This window comes from Eptatretus burgeri, chromosome 11 (assembly GCF_056783735.1).
Source record: "Eptatretus burgeri isolate ZD-2024b chromosome 11, Ebu_testis_v1, whole genome shotgun sequence".
Classification (NCBI taxonomy): Eukaryota; Metazoa; Chordata; class Myxini; order Myxiniformes; family Myxinidae; genus Eptatretus; species Eptatretus burgeri.
The window spans coordinates 42,404,830-42,422,985 of record NC_140971.1 but is presented as its reverse complement, the minus strand read 5'-3'; the positions used below and the strand labels follow the sequence as shown (position 1 = coordinate 42,422,985).

Here is an 18,156-nt window from a genome sequence, read left to right as displayed (position 1 = left end):
ACAAAGACTACAAAGATTAATTCCCCTGAATAATATTAATAAAGTAACTATGTAAGTACCTTACTCTGCCTTTTATAAATACTCCAGGTCAAACTTGAGCCACCATCAGAGTTTAAATGGGTCAAAGTAGTAGTTGTATCAATAGTCTCGGTTGTAGTTGTAGTTTCAGTAATATCTGTCTATATACAGTGCTATATATATATATATATATATATATATAGGTTAATAGTATCAGTCATAATAGCATCAGTAGCAGTAGTTGCAGCAATAGTAGAAGTAGAATCAGTAATATCAGAACAAGTTTGAGTCGCAAATGTAACACCATTATTAAGAAAAGATCCAGAGAAGAATTGGGAAACTATAGACCTGTTAGTTTGACTTCAGTTGTGGGGAAGGTGCTGGAGACATTAATTAGGGACAAGATGAGGAACCATTTAAACAAATACAAACTAATTAAAGGTAGTCAGCATGGATTTACCAAAGGTAGTTCCTGTCGAACAAATATTTTAGAGTTCTATAAGCAGTGTCTGATTGGATGGATGATGGAAAGGCAGTGAGTGGACATACTATATCTAGACTTTAAGAAGGCATTTCATAAGGTACCACATCAGAGGTTGTTAGTCAAAGTGAGGGCTTGTGGAGTGGCTGGTCAGGTAGCTCATTGTATTGCAAACTGGCTAAGTGGTAGGAAGCAAAGAGTGGCTGTGAGTGGGAGGATGTCTTGCTGGGAGGATATAAGTAGTAGGGTACCTCAGGGATCAGTACTCGGACCATTACTATTCATTATTTACATAAATTATTTGGATAATGGGGTAAAGACTAAGCTTTCCAAATTTGCAGATGACACAAAGCTTGGAGGTGAGGTGGATAGCAGAGGGGAAGGTGATCAGATTCAGGAAAGTATTGATACTTACAAGGATTGGGCAAAAGATTGGCAGATGGAATTTAACGTGAGCAAGTGTAAGGTGTTGGGGATGGGAAAGAACAATGAAAATAGAGATTACAGGGTGCATGGGGTAATTTTGGAGCGGGTCACACAGGAGAAGGATCTGGGGGTGGTAATCGATATGGGGGGTAAGCAGGTAGAGCTACAGGTAAAGCAAATTGGGTTTTAGGCTGTATTCGGAGGGGGATCAATTATAAATCAAAAGAGGTGGTGTTAACATTGCACAGGAATTTAGTGAGGGCCACATCTAGAATATTGTGTGCAGTTCTGGTCACCAAATTCAGGAAGCACAGATATGCCACAGAGAAGGTTCAGTGCAGGGTTACTCAATTGATTCTGGGCCGAGCTAGACTTAGCTATGAGGAGCAGCTGAAGGTGACAGGGCCTTATACACTAGAAAAGAGGCGGTTACGAGGAGATATGATAGAGATGTTCAAGATAATGAAAGGTATAGATAAAATAAGTGAAGATGAATTATTCAACAGAGTAGACAGTGATAGGACCAGGGGCCACAGCCTGAGAGTAAAGAAGAGGAGAGTTAAGATGGCAGTGAGGCAGAGGTCTTTTACTCAAAGAGTAGTGAATGCATGGAGTGGCCTCCCTGGAAAGGTAGTGGCAGCAGAAACAGTAGATAAGTTGAAATTAGAATCAGATAGGTACCTGGATGTTATGGAGATAGGGGGGGGGGCAGGAGTTTTAGGTCGATTGAGCATTGATGGGTGATTGTGTGCATGTATAGAGTACTGTTGGTGGGGGTCTTGTCAAGGGGTGTTGTGTGTTTTTTTAAACCAAGCCCATGGCCCCTCCCCTGAGGAAAAGAAAAAAAACATTATGAAAGAAAATACAAAAATGACAAAAACTTAAAGTGAATAAATAAATCAAAACCACAAAAACAATTTTTAAAAATATAAATTTTGCATTTTCTTCCTTGGATCTTATGTTGATAAATTAGTGTGGTGTTGATGTCACGCAAGTATGATGGGCTGAATGGCCTCCACCTGTGTCTGATTTCCTTGTACAAGTCATATCTGTCTATACATATTTGAATATTTCAAAATAATGACAACAGTATCAGTAATAACTGCACCTTTTGCATAGTTTGTATAATGAGAGTATGGGATTCTGCTCCTACTTTGCAGAACTTGCATTTCTACTATAAGTGTGTGTGTGTGTGTGTGTGTGTGTGTGTGTGTGTGTGTGTGTGTGTGTGTGTGTGTGTGTGTGTGTGTGTGTGTGTGTGTGTCATGCTTTTTGTGTCCATTAATTACATTCAATTAATATTGAAATGTACCTTTTGACCCTTTAGACTGTTGAGACCCCTGCGACCTTTGAAGAACCCCCCCCCCCCCGAGATCCTTAAGACCCAGAGGACCTAAAAGACCAAGACAACCCAAAAGTTTGAGTACCCAAAAGACCCAGATGACCAAAAAGTCCAAAAACCAACAAGACCCAGAAGACCCTTTCAGACTACTATAAATGGATGAGTTTTGTGTGTGTGCTTGTGTGTGTGGGGCAAGTTTTTGTGGAGTTCTACTGGAGCATTCTGATGTGGAATGTGACATACCAAAATTATCGTCATGACCTCCTCAGTTGATTAGGCTCATTAACTACAAAAAAATCAGTTAGAATTCCCATGTTTTAAACTCACACCATATTAAGGTATATAAAAAGCAGCTTAATACGTCCTTCCACCACAGCATGGCATTCTAATTACAAAATAAACAACAAAACAATGACAACATTGTAACAAAGCATATATTAATACTCGTAATATTTCCAACAATAATAATAATAATAGTAGTATCATATGGCAATAATAATAACGAAGGGGCAAGAGCACCCTTCGTCCAATCAGGAGGCTCATCGCCTCAGATCGGGACTCCACCCAGAAGGGTGGGAGTTGCCCCGCCTGCCATGGGCCTGCCCAATGAGGGACGGCCAGCGAATCGTGTGACGCAACCGTCCAATAATGACGCGAGTGGCCAGGGAAGAAATCCCTCCCACCTCAGGAGAGGATAGTGATCGGCACGTTCTGTCTGGCTGTCTGGGTCTGCCTCGCCTGGTGTCGTCTGATTCCTCTGGAGGCTTTTTTGACCTTGATCGCCTGTCCCCTCGTCGTCTCTTGCCTCATGTCGTCTGATTCCTCTGGAGGCTTTTTCGGCCTTGATCGCCTGTCGTCTCGTCGTCTCTCGCCTCGTCCTCCTTCGTGCTGGCTGGCGTCTGTCGCTCTATCCCTCGTCCCTGGTGCTTGGTGCTGTGTTGAGGCGGTGGGTTCGAGTCCCGCCACCGGACAAGCTCGCCCAGACCGCATGAGGCGGAGAAGGTGCAAGTGCAGGCTCTTGCCCTCAGCTCGCCTTCCTTCTCGAGCTGAAGGGCCAAATAAAGGCCGCGGCCACCATTTCTTTTGGGTGTGTGCATGTGTTTCTGTGGGCCCAGTCTATAAGGAGCAATTGTTTAAGTGCTTTGTACATTACTTGCATTTCTTCTCGATAGTCGGTTTAACTCTGCTCTTTTTGTGCTCCCCTGCCCCATTATAAATAAACCCCCAAATTGTTCAATGTACCAGCTCGTTGTTGTGCTTTCTATTATTGAACCAGCACGGTTCGGGCTTGAGAACTAGTAAGCCGATTGGGCTGTAAGTTGTCGTTTGGATCGACGGACTTTGGTAATTCTGCTCAGTTACACCAGACCGAGGTCGCTAGAGCGACCCGGTTCGACAGAGTCCGTTGAGGGTGTGACTTCCCCGGCAATTTTACGATGTGGGTACTTAGGTATATTGAAATTTGGCTATTAACCCTACCCCACGCCGTCAGAGAATAGGCGAGCATGGTCCTTAAGTGACCCGTGACCTTCAGAGCTGTCCGAAGGTTACGACCTTCAATTCCGGGTATTCGGTGGCACCGTGGGAGATGGCTCTACTGCTCCACCTGGCGGCCGTTCCTCGCCACCGACCGCCGGCCCACAGCAGTACAACAGGTGGATATGCAATAAGGCTGTGAAGACCAATTGAAATTTGGTTCAACGGCTCAACGGGCCCACTATTTAAACAAAACTGAATGGTTCAATGGCAGGTTTGTTTATTTATGCATCAAATGCCTGTGCAATTGCATAGTCTCATCTATGTCACTTTTTCATTTTAACGCAAACACTGCTCAACTTCCGGAATGATCGGTACACCAACCAAGCGGTAATGCTGCTCACAGCACTGTATGCAGTGTATGTAGTGTTAATGTGTAGGAGGAAGCCTTCTACTCACGTCGGACAAGTGTGGTTATATCACAAATCGTATTTTCTGATTCAAACAAACTACTACAATAACTACTTATGCAAAGATTAATCCCATTTACTACATATTTCCATGGTGGCATTTGCATATCAACATGAATACATACCGGTGATGGTATACTCATTGGCATGGATGTTCTCAATGGACACCCACTCAGAGGGGTCACGAGAGAGGGCTAGTCCAGGGCGGTCAACAGGGCGATAGGCCAGTGTGAAGTGATCGGCTCTGCCGGTGTCTTGCACAGGATTCCAGCGCACATGCACCGTGTTGTCGCAGACCGTGCAGTCTCCAGCACAGAGTGCAGGGGGATTAGGCACTGTGCCAGAGGAGGTAGGGGAAGGGGAATACAAGGAACATTTCATGGGGGGGGGGCGGGGGGGGAGAGGGGGGAGTGAGGACGTTGGGGTTCAAAAACACTGCCAATCAAATGTAGATAATAGGTTTAGGACTCTGAAAGGAAATGGCACTATAAATCTCCACCTGGAAGGAAGGACAGAGATCTCAGCAACTCCCTCTCTGGTGCAAAATCCACCATGAAATGGTTCATGTTGTCAGAGACTTTAGGCAGCAAAGACAGACGAAATGCCGGTGCCATGGTCACTCTGGCAAATTGGAGAAGTTGGAAATAATTCAGCAAACTTTTCAGAAAATGTCAATATACTTCATATCCAAAAACATATGAAGAGCAGGGGAGTCGGACATATAGAGATCTAGTGTGCAAGGGAATACAATTAAAGGAAGATGATAAACAGAGCATGTTTTGGGCTCCTTGACCAATTGAAACAAGTGCTGTGGATTCTCCAATAATCCTTCACAATGGGCTGAGGCCTTCTCATCCACCAAGGTGTGCAAAAAAACTTTTACTTGAAGTAATTGATAAGCATGTGACATGAGAGCAGTCCAAGTGAAGCGATTTATTGAGTAGGAAAGGAAAAATTGTTAGCAAATTAGAAGTATAACATTGGTAACACACTAAATCATCATTGCTATGAAGTAAAATAAAATAGCATGCCAAAGTATGTCGGAGAGATCGAAACTTGTTAGCGGTTAACTGGCACGTATTCAAAGAGAACACAAGAGCATGAAACAGAGTTAATATGATGACATCACACCCGCATCAAGATAGGACCGGGGCAAAGCACAGTACCTATCTTTGATCTGCTTGGCCGCCTTTTGATCCCAAGAAGCATGCAAGAAAAATAAATAAATAAAAAACAGAGGAAGGGTGAGGGGGTGAAAGGGTGGAAGACAGGTCGAGATGTTAGTATCAAAGAGAAATGCACAGCACCTGGATCCAATTGAAGTGAGAAGGACTTGACTTACACTGGAATAATACGAGTAATATAATTGCCAGAGTATGCCAATTATGTCAGCATTCTGTTAGAACACACCAATATACAATTATTGTATAATGATATAACCATTCCACTAAAACACATCAAATGCATCAGTGGTTCATTTAAACACAATTATTGAAGCATTCTGTTTTTCCACATATAACTTACTACGTTAACATAAATGTTACTCATTTGCAATTAATTTGCTTTATAACATATAAAGCTTGAAAAAGACGAGGATTTGTTGCTCAGTACAAGATTTACAAGCCTGCAGAGTGTTTTTTTTTGAAATATCAATGTTGAGGTTCATGGAAGGGCAGAAAAACAGGAGGGAAAGGGTCAACAGACAAAGTGGACTGAAGGGGAAATGGGTTTACGAGAACACGTTGATGCATTGCAGCATTAGGAAAGGGGCTGTGGGTGAGTGGGGTTGGGGAGTCAACAGATGTAGAAAAGCTCAGAGGGTCAATGAAGTAAGACCATGAGATCGTGTTGCACAGAAGACTTAAAGGCTTGAGAAGACAGTTCCATGTGTGAGAGAAGGGGGAATGAATGAATGGAGGTGAGCATAAAGTTTAGATTTTGGCAGGGGAGGAAGGTTAATGGCTCCTGTTGGAACACGTGCGATCTGGAGGGTAATGAATTGGCGGAGAAACAAGAGGAGCATGACTTGTAAAGATTGCCAAGCCACCAAACTGCCTGGGTGAGCAAGAATCACACCTGAAGACAGCCTTCTGTGGAAAGATGCCAATGACACAATGAGACTTAGACTCCATAGCATAAAGAGGGCAAGGTGGTTATCAGTGGCACCAGTCCATGAGCGAGGGTAGGGGTAACCAAATTCCATGGAACTCCAGATGAGGTCTTTCTACAAGCTGAGTTTGGAAGCCAGCATGGAGATAAGATCTGTTCAAGACAGTAAATAGTTGATAGTGAATCTCAGTAGCTCCTATGACTATCTTTGCCCAGAGGCTGACCACAGAAATAAATTGGGGAATTTGCCAAACAGTCCTTATAGAAGGCCAATGTGAGAGAATATAAATTTCCTGTATTTTTTTTTTGTATACAGTCAAGGCTCGTAGAAGAGATAAACCTTGAAATAGGGTACACATAATGTTTCCCGATGGCCTCTGCTCATAAAAAAGACATGTTCCAGGTGGAGGACTCGTTGCTTGTTTTCTCAATATATTTTTTTTGAATAATAAAAATAAATATATATATATATATATATATATATATATATATATATATATATATATATATATATATATATATATATATATCAAGGCTCATGGAAAAGCAAGGTGATTAAAAAGTAACAACCTGACACAAATGTAACAATGGATCACCAGTTGGACACAATGAGCAATGGAATGAATGAACAGGGAAATAAGAGAGGAGTTAAGGAAACACTAACTTGCAAGTAAGAGAGTGGGGTGAGGTTAGGTTGGGTTAATGAGTGTGGAAAAGATTGTGGTTAGAGATGGGGGAGGAGGAAGCGATGACAAGAGATGGTAATGCAAACTACATTGCATTGAACAGCCTCAGGAAGGTGGTTCGACAGATGAGAGAAAATGAGGAACAAGAAAGTTGAGGTGTGCAGTTCACCTGAATTTGGGGAGATTAATAGAATAATGTGCGAGCTCCCTTGAGGAGCTAAAGAGGGTCGGATGGCTGAGAGAGAAGGGGGAGCTACAGTAGACTGGAGAAAAGGTGGTAATCATGCCCCCCCCCCACCCCTTTCCGAAAAACAAAGGCCACCGAAAGATATGTCAGGGATGTGAGAGCATCATACCTTGGGCTTAGGCCTCAATGTGGGAGATGCCAATAATGTTGAGAGCTTTAGATTCCACTGATCCCAGGAAAAACAGGTGTGATGATGGGACCCCAGCCCATGGAGGAGAGCAGTACTCCATTTAAGTATGAACAAGGTTCTTGTCATCTGAGTGTTGTTCTAATTATTCAATGAATGACTTGGAGTGGTGATGGAGGATTCCCAGTCTACAGCTGGCTTTGAAGAGCACAGCTTGGATTGGTGACGAGGGGTGCCACTGCATCTTGTCTATAAGAAAGGTGAACAAAAATTATACACACAGTGGCATTGTCAGCAAAATGATAGTTCATTTCCTAGTGATGAAGTGGGGAATGTGCTGGAGACCAAGAAGAGGATAGGACTCAGGGCACTACTTTTGGAGGAATGTCAGCCTCTCGAGGTAGAGCATCGAAGACAATGCCATCCAAACAAACCCTCTGCTCATTAGCATGGAGTAAATGTAATAGCTGGTGAAAGAGAGGACCCTGAATACCATGAGCTAACAAATAAGAAAGCAAGGCAGGACACCAGACAGCAACAGCTGTGTGGAAGACATCAAACAAGAGGATCTTGATTTCTTGGTTTGAGATTGAGTACATCACTGTAGATACAGCAGAAACTGTGTGCCACTAGTGCGATGATCTGGATGGAAGTCATGCATATGATCAGACATCAGAGAAGTAGAGATGAGAAGAGTCTTGAAGTACAGGGGAACATGAACTACTTTCCATGATGCAGACAAGTGAGATTGTCACTCAAATAAAGACCTGGAAAAGAGTACAGAGAGAGGAACAGACAAACAAGTCAAAAAAAACAACACACCATTGTCAGAAATGTATTGAGTGCTGATGCCTTTGGACCAAATAGTAGTAGTCTCCACCATGGTGGGAGGAAAGCTCACATGACAAAGGGAGCTTCCAATTGGTGGGGCAAGGATAGGTACAGGTGTTTTTACACCTTTTCTTGGTATCTTTAATTGCACAACTTTTGATCTTCCATTGTCAGGATATTTTAACCCAAATTACCACTAAATAGATAAATTGAACACCGCATTGTCTCACCCCCTAACCTTTGCAACATATGATTGTACGGCATTTTATTGTACCTGTATCTGGAACGTAAAGTGCATCCAGTCTGTCAAATTTTAAGGTCGTAATTACAAAATATTTATTCATTGACAGTTGGAAATGGGAGGGTGGAGGGAAGGGAGTGGTGTGGCAAGTGGGAGTTTGCCCAGAAGGGGAGGGTATTTGTTTGGGAATGTGAGGAATGGAACATTTGAGGAATAAGGCAGTTAGTTTGACAGTATTAAAGCTGATAAATAGCAGAAGGAAATGGCACCTAAAACACACTATTGTTGGAACTGCAAGCTCATTTAGCAACCAGACAAAAATGTACCATGCTTCATGGATTGATGCTGAAAAACACCACCCCTATTGTTATTCCCTTCTCTTTTCAACCTTCCTTGGTATCAATCTGATGAGTAATGTTTTTGTAAAAACAGCAAATTTAACATGAAAGCACTGGTTATCATGGCCACTTCACAATGTGGCTGACTCATCCATATTCATCATTAAATGGAATCCCTTTGTATGAAAGCCGACATTGCATTTCAACAACCTTTGTATCACTTCAGGAATGCCAAATAACATTGTTCATCAATGGCGTTTGATTAGCATGCATCACGCAGTGTTAGGGAATCTAAAAATGTTTGCCTCACCAATGTTGTGTGCTGTTCTTCGGCTGTTTAAGGCAAGCAAGGTGTCATTGTTGTGATGCTGACGTGTAATGCATTGCCTTTCTAATCAGATAATTCACAACCAATGAGCTGCTTGGGGGTCGAGCAGGTAGAGCTTTGGTGCATTGCTCTCAATAGTGTCGATTTCATTTTCATGGCTGTTTAGCAGAAATATCCACACACTACGACAACGGTTTGGCGACCTGTCCATCATTGTTTTTAGCCACAAAAATATTCACGACATATCACAAGTGCTTCAACGCACTGTACACAATATGGGCTTCCGGCATCACCACCACAGACTAACAATTGATGAATTGAAAAAGGGTTTTGTTCAAATACTCAAATAAGTTTAATGCCTTATTAAATTTGAAAAAGGCTTTTTCACACTTGTTGCATGCAACTGTTGGAAATGCATTACCAATTGGCAACCTAAAGAGGACCTAAAAGAAGCAGAGGTGGAACAAAGATTGAATGGAGAGATAAAATTGAAAAATTCACCCAGGTACTTCTTCTTTAATGGCCACAAGTGTGGGGTTGGACAGGGAAGTTTTTGGCAAAATCCTTTCACGAACTGGCTGGTCAGGCCTGACACTTGACGAAGTAGTTCGGGCAGTATTTGTAATCTGTTCAAGGTGCCGGCGATAATTCGCAGACTCTTCACGAAGGATACCGTGGGATCTTCACCATCCACCAACCAATGCCGGCAGGCAGGACACCCGTTTAACATCCATCCGATGTCAGTTTATAGCTGGGTTGGGATTTTAACCCAGGCTAGACAGCATAGAGGTGAGTGTGCATATTTCCAAGCCATCCTGCCTGCCCAAACATCTACTCAAGTACAATGGCCCCAAATTAACAAATAATCTAAAAGCATGGACCATGTTGAGGGAGGTTTGCCTCCTGCAGGACAGTGAAATAGCGTTGTTAAGTGACTTGTATAAAGCCATTATTCAGTCACAGGTCAAGCCATTGTAACTGGTATTACAATGGTTTGTTAACACATTTTCAATCAATTTCCTTCTCCGAAAAGCCACATGTCTATCAATTGGTATCCCTCAATGCTTCATTGTTAAGCAAATGAAAAAGAGATATTAATTCCTTTTCACCCTCATCTAAAAGGCAACTGTCAATGTTACATTTCTTAACAGCTTCAATTCTGGCTAGATGCAAATTTTAAAAAACTCAAACAGTTCTGAAAACAAAGTGATCGTCTCTAGCTCTTGCTCAGTTCTGATTTATATTTATTTTTTCTGAACCTCTACTTGAGTTATCAGAAATAAATAACACTAACAAAATATTTCAGCCACTTCTATTTGGAGCCTACAGGAAATGTTGGAATGGATCTCAAACTTTCATCAGAGGCACAGACTCACCTCATTACCAAATTGGTCTTTTGTCATCTTCACAAGTTAGTATTCATCACTGCTTGGATCATAAAACAACATGCTAAATACATGTCCATTCTCCGGTGACCACTCGGATCGATTACTGAAACTGTGTTCTTGCTATATTGACTCAAACATTATTTCACTTTTCAACTTGGACAAAACACAGCTGTGAGACTGGTTGCACCTGCGGTTCAGCACAATTATTAACATTCCACTAATTTCAGCTCAACTTATATTGTACACCGCTCCTTCCCAATTCCATATCTAAGCAATGCATGATGTCATCGCCAGGTGCCAAAGGAAGGGAGTACTCAGTTTTTACTCTGTTTTCTTGTTTGTTTGTTTGTTGATCCAGGTGATATCTAAGCCATCCTTTGATCTAGGAAGCTGAAATTTGGGGACAAAAGTGAAGATGTGCTTTGTCAAAAACGCCATGTTTTATTTTTAGATTAATCAATTAATTAATGACTTCATTATTATCGATTTATTAATTCCTTATTTATTTTATTTCTCATCTGGGCAATATCTCAGGCATCTTTGGAGCAAGGAAGCTGATATTTGGACATGACCGTGACCAAGTGATTTGGCTATAAAGAGCATTTTTGATTTATTGGTTAATCAATTAATTATTCATTTTTCGATTAATTACTTAATTTTCAAGAAGTTTCAGATTCGGATGAAACAGTGGTGGTTTCGGTATGCTATTTGGCAATTGATTGAGAAATTCATTATTTTACGATTATTATTTATTGATTCTAATCCTGCAATTAATAAATCAATTATTGTACACCGCTCCCTTCCAATTCTGTCTCTATGTGCTGCAAGGTGGCATCGCCGGGCGCCAAAGGTGCCCGGCGATGTCGCGTGCTGGAGGATTGTTATTTATTTATTTTGCATGGGGGCGGTATACTTTGAATGTACCGCTACTTGTTTTTATATCTATTTTAAAGTTCTCAATCATCACTTTTAACATCATGTATGGATTGGGTTCTGCATATGAGAACAACTATATTTCTTCGTACTCATCCTCTCGTTTGGTACACTCATCACGTCTGTCTCAGCTAGTCAAAACCAAGCTGAAGACGATTGACAAGTAGGATTAGTCATCAATATGACCAACAAATGTGAAACTCTTTGCATCTTAATATTAACTCCTTGAATTTCATCTTCTAATTCAGAAGTGAAAACCTTTATTTCTCCAAACTTCTCTCGTTACTTGTTCTCAAGATGTATTGACTGTCCAATCACATGATAATCTTGTGTGAAAAGCATGATATAAATACAGTACTATTTTCATTTCAGTGATGAATCAAGTAGTTTGACCATTTTCACATCATGGCAAATGTTTTCATGACTCCCGTGCATTGTGTTCCTCCAATAGAAGACTTTGCAATGTATTACATTCACTTTAGGTGTTGTCTCTTTATAGGAAAATGGTACAAGTACTTAAAATAAATCACTAAACCAATGAGGTTTCACTTGCTTTTCAATAAAATTCACTTTGAGGCAGAAAATGAGGCAATATGTAATCATCATTTTACAATAATTTCAGAATACCACTTAGCCATAATAAGAATAAACAATAAACCAATGTCACCCGCAGGGTGACCCGTATCTTGCCAAAAGGTGACCACGTGTGACTTCTTTAAGGTCACACTGAGGTGAACAGAGCTGCTATCCACCAGGAGCGACTCCTTGAGGAATATCTGCCTATGAGAGATTCTGATGAGAATCGTTCTACAGAGTAACCATGAAAAATATGTTTGCCTCATAACGTCACCAAATGATATCATAATGTCTCAAGCTTGACATATCTAGAAAGCACTCATCGAGGTGTTCAATTTGAGGTACTACACGATATGGTTGCTAAAACTTGAAAATTTGACCGTGGGGTCAAATATGTTTGACCTCAGGCGCTAACCATGAAGGTCAAGGCCAATCACCACCAAAACTAATCAGCTAAGCGCCAGACCATATACTACATTCCCATAAAGTTTGGAGACGATAAGATGAAAATTACTCAAAAAATAAGGGTTTCGTCGACTCCCCTGATTTGTGACAAAGTGACCTTTTACCTTTGACCTTGACCTTCAAAATTTTGTGCGCTGAAAGGGACCTCTATAGGCCTCTGATATGCGAAGTTACAAAAATTTCCAATGATAAATGTGCTCTGCAGAATTTTTTATACGTGATTACAGACAAACAAACAAACAAAAAAAAAAAAAAACATACAAGCTGACTAACATATCTTGCAAAAACTTCGTTTTGGCAAGATAACCAGAAGACACAGCATGTAACAATGCAGCACCACGCCAGGGTGTTTGTTGAGGCAACCCTTTCACACAAGCCACTGAGTGCGACCCCCCCTCCCCCATCCCCTCCTTAAAGAGTAAAAACATTTTAAAGAATGAACAATATACTGTTGATTACAGTAGAACAAGGTGCATACACACTCTGAAGAATGGCTCTGACTAAATTGGACATAATCCACATAAAAACAACTTGTGGTTAAATTAGACACAAAACTGTTTTGATGAAATTACACAACTTTGTCGAACTTCTGTTTTGTCGTCTGTCGGAACAGACAAACACACACTCAGGAACGGGCGTGGCTAACTTGGAAATAATCCATATACGTCAAGGTAGAGAAATCAACCAGTGGTGAAATTAGACAACTTTGTTGAACGCTGCCTAGGGCCGCAATATCAAAGTTAGTTTGCGCGCTAGTCAACATCAACAGTCCGATAAATGGTTAAAAAAACAAAGGTTTTGTGAAAACACCAACTCTACCTCTGTGAATGTTTTCTCGTCAGATGTCCGCATTGTCTGCTGAGCGAAATCCAGCAATTCCTCCGAGCTCTCCAGGGCCTTCACGCAGGATGTTATCTGGTTCTGAAAGGAAACGGAGAGACAAGGAAGGAATCACTGAGCAAAGCGATGAAGACAAAGTGAGAGAAACCTGAAATTTGGGCTACATAAAAGCTTGGAAAGTATGGATTAACAGTTTTCATCAAACTAGAGTACAACTAGGCTACTCGTTAGAGGACGCACTGCCAAACAACTGTGTAGTCAACTCTCGGCAGTTTGAATACTGTATATATATGTATATATATATATATATATACTGCGACGTTCACGGGACTTGAACAGTCCCTGCCAACGTAAGATGATCCGAAACGATGGAGGCGGTTTATTCTTTACAATCCAAGGGTGGCGGTTTACTTTTGATCGCTCTATAGCAAACGGGACGAGGAAGGTGGCACGAGTCACTTTTTACTGAGTTAATAACGTTTATTTATACACAAGAGCGATAAGGAAGCTCGGCAAGAGGAGGGATCCGTGGGTGATTCGACGAAAGGTGGTGTGAATTCGGGCGTGGGGGAAAACACAAACAATTTCAATGGATATACAGCAAAATGTAAAGAATCAATTCATCGGTACACAAATCTCAAACCCTCTAAGGCACCAGGTACACACACACACACACACACACACACACACACACACACACACACACACACACACACACACACACACACACACACACACACACACACACACACCCCCACACACACACACACACACACACACACCGTAGCTAGTTCGTCAGGCTTGATCGTGGTGTCGATGCAACAGTCATTGGATTGGTGCCGGACGAGCTGGCGTTGCGCCTGTCAGGGGCAGGAGACACGGTGGTGCAGATGTTCCGTGAAACCTTCCGGGGAGAAATTGTGGTTCCAGGCCTGTGAGCTCCAACCAGCCACTCTGGTGTTCTTCTTGGTGGTGTCGACCTCCTGTGGTGTGGGCCCAAAACCGCTCACAGCCGCCAGGGAACCCAGTCCATGCACCAATCGCGAGCAGGAGAGGGAGGCAGGTCTGCCCACCGTCCGGTCCCGTACCAAGAGACAGCGGAACACGAGAGCCAAACGAGGTGAGGCACGAGGCACAGCAAGGGCACGAGGCACGAGCCACAACGAACGAGTCCGGGCAAGGGCAAGAGCGAGCGAGAGCGCTGAGAGAAGAGAGCTGCGACGAGAGGGCTGGTCAAACTCAGCCAGCTATTTTTATCTATCTCTCCCCTCCAATCAGATCGTTTCATGCTCACGAGTCCTTGTGACTTCCAATGGAGCCCCTCATTGGTCCTCCGCCTGCCGCCTTCCACCAATCCTCATCAAGGGGCGGACCCATCCGCACGTATATCTCCTCCCTTTCTCTCAATCCTCCACTCGGGCCGCCCCGTGCTCCAGGGTCTTTGTAACTTCCAACGGAGAGCCTCATTGGTCCTCCGTCTGCGGCCCTCCGCCAATGGTCATCAAGGGGGCGGAGCTATCCGCAGCACCGTTCTGTCATGTCACGGCAAGCCTACAGGAAATACTAAAAGGGAATACGCATGAACACTTACCCTAACCCGTCTCCCTATCTAATTACGTGACAATTATCATTTCCCCCTTAAAGAAATGGACATTTACAAGACAATCTATCACCACTAAATCCCTACTTCATTACATCAAGATCCTGGTATAACTCGAGCAGCATGGCATACCTAATTAAACATCCTAATTACCCTTTGAATGCATACCCACCCCCCCCCCCCCCCGAGACGTAACAATACATACAGTCTGACACGGACATAAGAGACCCGGATAAAAGAAAAACCCACGTATAAGAACATGTTTTCTTATTCCCGAACATGTTCCTATGTAAATGTATAAGGGAAACCCGCATATAAGAAACAAGCATACAAAGAAAACCCACGTATACAAACCTATTTTTCAACACAAAAGTACAATTTTCTATCCGAAGCCACAGGAAAAGCTGGCATCAGTAGGTTGACGCGTTCATTTCACTTTCCTATACAGTAGTTTTCCAGAAATCCCGAATGAGGAAGTGGTAGTTTCGTTTCATCACAACGGCGTCCGCTCGAAAAACGCTGAGTGTTGCAGAGAAAGTTGAAATTTTGGATTCTTTAAAGTCGAAATCGCTGATGAGAGCCGATGTCGTGAAAAAGTATGGCATTGGATTGTCGACCGTCAGCAAAATTGTCAAAGATGAGGAGTCACTTCGTATCAAAGTCCTCAACAACTCTAACATCAACAGAAAGCGTAGCCGTGACAGCATCCACAAAGACATCAATGAAGCGACAACTGCTTGATTACATCAAGCTCGTGCAAGCAATGCTGTCGTAACAGACTGTATCATCAAAGAGAAGGCTGCTTCGTTCGCCGTTTCGTAAGGTGTTGAGTTTGAACCTAGTAACGGTTGGCTGATGTGCTGGAAGCAAGCGAACAACGTTTCATTCAAGAAATTCCATAGCGAGAAAGCGGCAGCTGATGGTGCAGCGGCAGGCAACTGGATTAAAAATGTGCTCCCCGACTTGCTTGCGAATTATGCAGAGAAAGACATTTACAATGCCGATGAAACGGCCTTTTTTATAAGGCCATGCCCTGTGGTTCTCCAACAAGTGCTGGTGACAAGCCAGCCGGAGGTAAAGTTCCAAAAGATTGCCTGACTGTTCTTTTTTTGTGTAATCTCGATGGCAGTGATAAGCGAGGTTTCATTGTTGGCAAGTCTGCCAAGCCGCGATATTTCAACAATGTTTATAACCTGCCATTCCTTTACTACGCCAATTCCAATGCATGCATGACGAGTGCAAAATGGTCGCAAATTCTTACCAAACTCAACTGTCAGTTGCACGCCAGTGATAGAAACATTGTCTTGTTTGCTGACAACGCCGCGTGCCACCGTCTTCCACCAGATGTAAAGCTAACGAACATAAAGCTCCAGTTCATGCCGCCCAATACGACATCTTTGATTCAACCTCTAGACCAAGGGATGATCCGAACCATGAATGCGTACTACCGACGAGAAATTGTTCGGCTTCAAGTTGCTGCTATCGACAGCGTGCCACAGAAACCAGCGTCAGAAGTGAGCAAAACTATCACAGTTCTGAAGGCGATGCACATGTTGAAACGGGCCCCTTCATGGTTACGCCCCAGACAATCGTTAACTGCTTCAAGAAGGCTGGCTTCGTGAAATGGTCCGAAGATGAAGAACGCAATTCTGAACACAACAACGACGAAGAAGACATCGCGGAAACTCTGCATATCCAGGGAATTACACAAGAGGAATTCCTTTCATTTGTCAACATCGATGAAGGGCCAGAGTGCTAAGGATAAATGACTGATCAATAGATTGTCCACACTGTAATGCAACCCCAAGCAAAGGTAGAAGACGACAAAGACGAAGAGGGAGAAGAATCGGTTGCGCCACCGCCCACGAAGCTCCAAGCCATCCAGGCGCTTGACACACTGACGGCCTATTTTGATCACAGTGACAACACCGACGCCAGAAAACTTCTGTACTCTCAACATGATAGCAAAATAACTTTCACTGTGAATCCAAAGTGCGACACGTGAAACCAGTGTGTTTTCCGATACAGCAGAATAAACACGTTCATTTAAATAAGTTGATATCACCGTCCCTGTGAAGTACACGACCACCGGTGCTCATACCTTGCCTCCCGTTGCCAGTTTTGTGAAGTGGATGATGAACCTGGATATAAGAACAACCCGGATATAAGAACATACATTCTCACTCCCGAGCGTGTTCTTATATCCAGTTCAGACTGTATGTCCCAAAGGTCCTGAGTTCAAGCCCCGTTGGGGCACTGAATTAATACACCAGGGGGTTGACTCAGCCTGTCATCCTTCCGAGGTCGGCGAAATGAGTACCAGTATACTGGGCCCGGTGTATAACCCGGTTAAAATTGGTGTACCATATCCCTGTGTCGTAAGAGGCGACCAGGGTTGCGTCAGGAAGGGCATCCGGCGTAAAACATGTGCCAAATCACTATGCGGATCATACGGATGATCCGCTGTGGCGACCCCTAACGGGAGCAGCCGAAAGAAGAAGATATATATATATATATATATATATATATATATATATATATATATATATATATATATATATATATATATATATATATATATATATATATATATATATATTGTTGTGAATTCGCGCCCACCAAACGTGCGGACAGCCACGCAACTCGGATCGCGACCGCATCGCCCACCGGACGGACAATTCAGTCGTGACCCTCTTGGAACAATGCCGGGAGCTAGTCACGGGTGGGGGTTTAACGCCACCACGACCGTGCCAATTGCACACCCGCGCAGGATAGGGTTGCTCGCCAAATTCGATCTACCTAAGTACCTGCGCGGATGGTCGACCGGGCGATCGTACCACGCCACAGGTCGACTCCGGACACGAACCGCTTAAGCGGTCCGTTCCGTGCTACAGTGATAACCGAGCGGTGTTATCGTCGGCCTCGACGGTTCCGATTAATTACCGGGTGTATTAAGCCCACTACGAACCCTTTACGTGAAGCAGGATGGAGGGTCAATAAAGAAAAGACGAAGCGAAACGGGAAAACAGTTCACACAAAGCACATTTATTTCCCGGCACACGGAAAGCACATATATACAGCCATACAGTCAAAATGCACATATAGCAACCAAAACAAAAGCAACAACGACGTAGAGTTACTACCGACTACGCGCACACACGGCAACACTTATACAGTTCTACTTTACAGACGGCGCCAACACACATTTACACAAAAGCAAAGGAAAGAAGCCAC

General features: G+C 43.0%; 1 protein-coding gene across 5 annotated transcripts in view; it reads right to left on the bottom strand.

The window, feature by feature from the left end:
* The window catches only part of LOC147016943 (FSD1-like protein), a 117,803-nt gene that overhangs the window by 33,493 nt on the left and 66,154 nt on the right, over positions 1–18,156 (bottom strand). For all 5 annotated transcript variants that reach the window (XM_085846219.1, XM_085846218.1, XM_085846220.1 and 2 more), the window contains 4 exons: positions 13,302–13,403; positions 5,380–5,402; positions 4,713–4,834; positions 4,339–4,548 (listed from right to left, as the gene is read on the bottom strand). In XM_085846219.1, the coding sequence (XP_085702345.1) occupies positions 4,339–4,548; positions 4,713–4,834; positions 5,380–5,402; positions 13,302–13,403 (457 nt within the window). The remainder of the gene's footprint in view (positions 1–4,338; positions 4,549–4,712; positions 4,835–5,379; positions 5,403–13,301; positions 13,404–18,156) is intronic.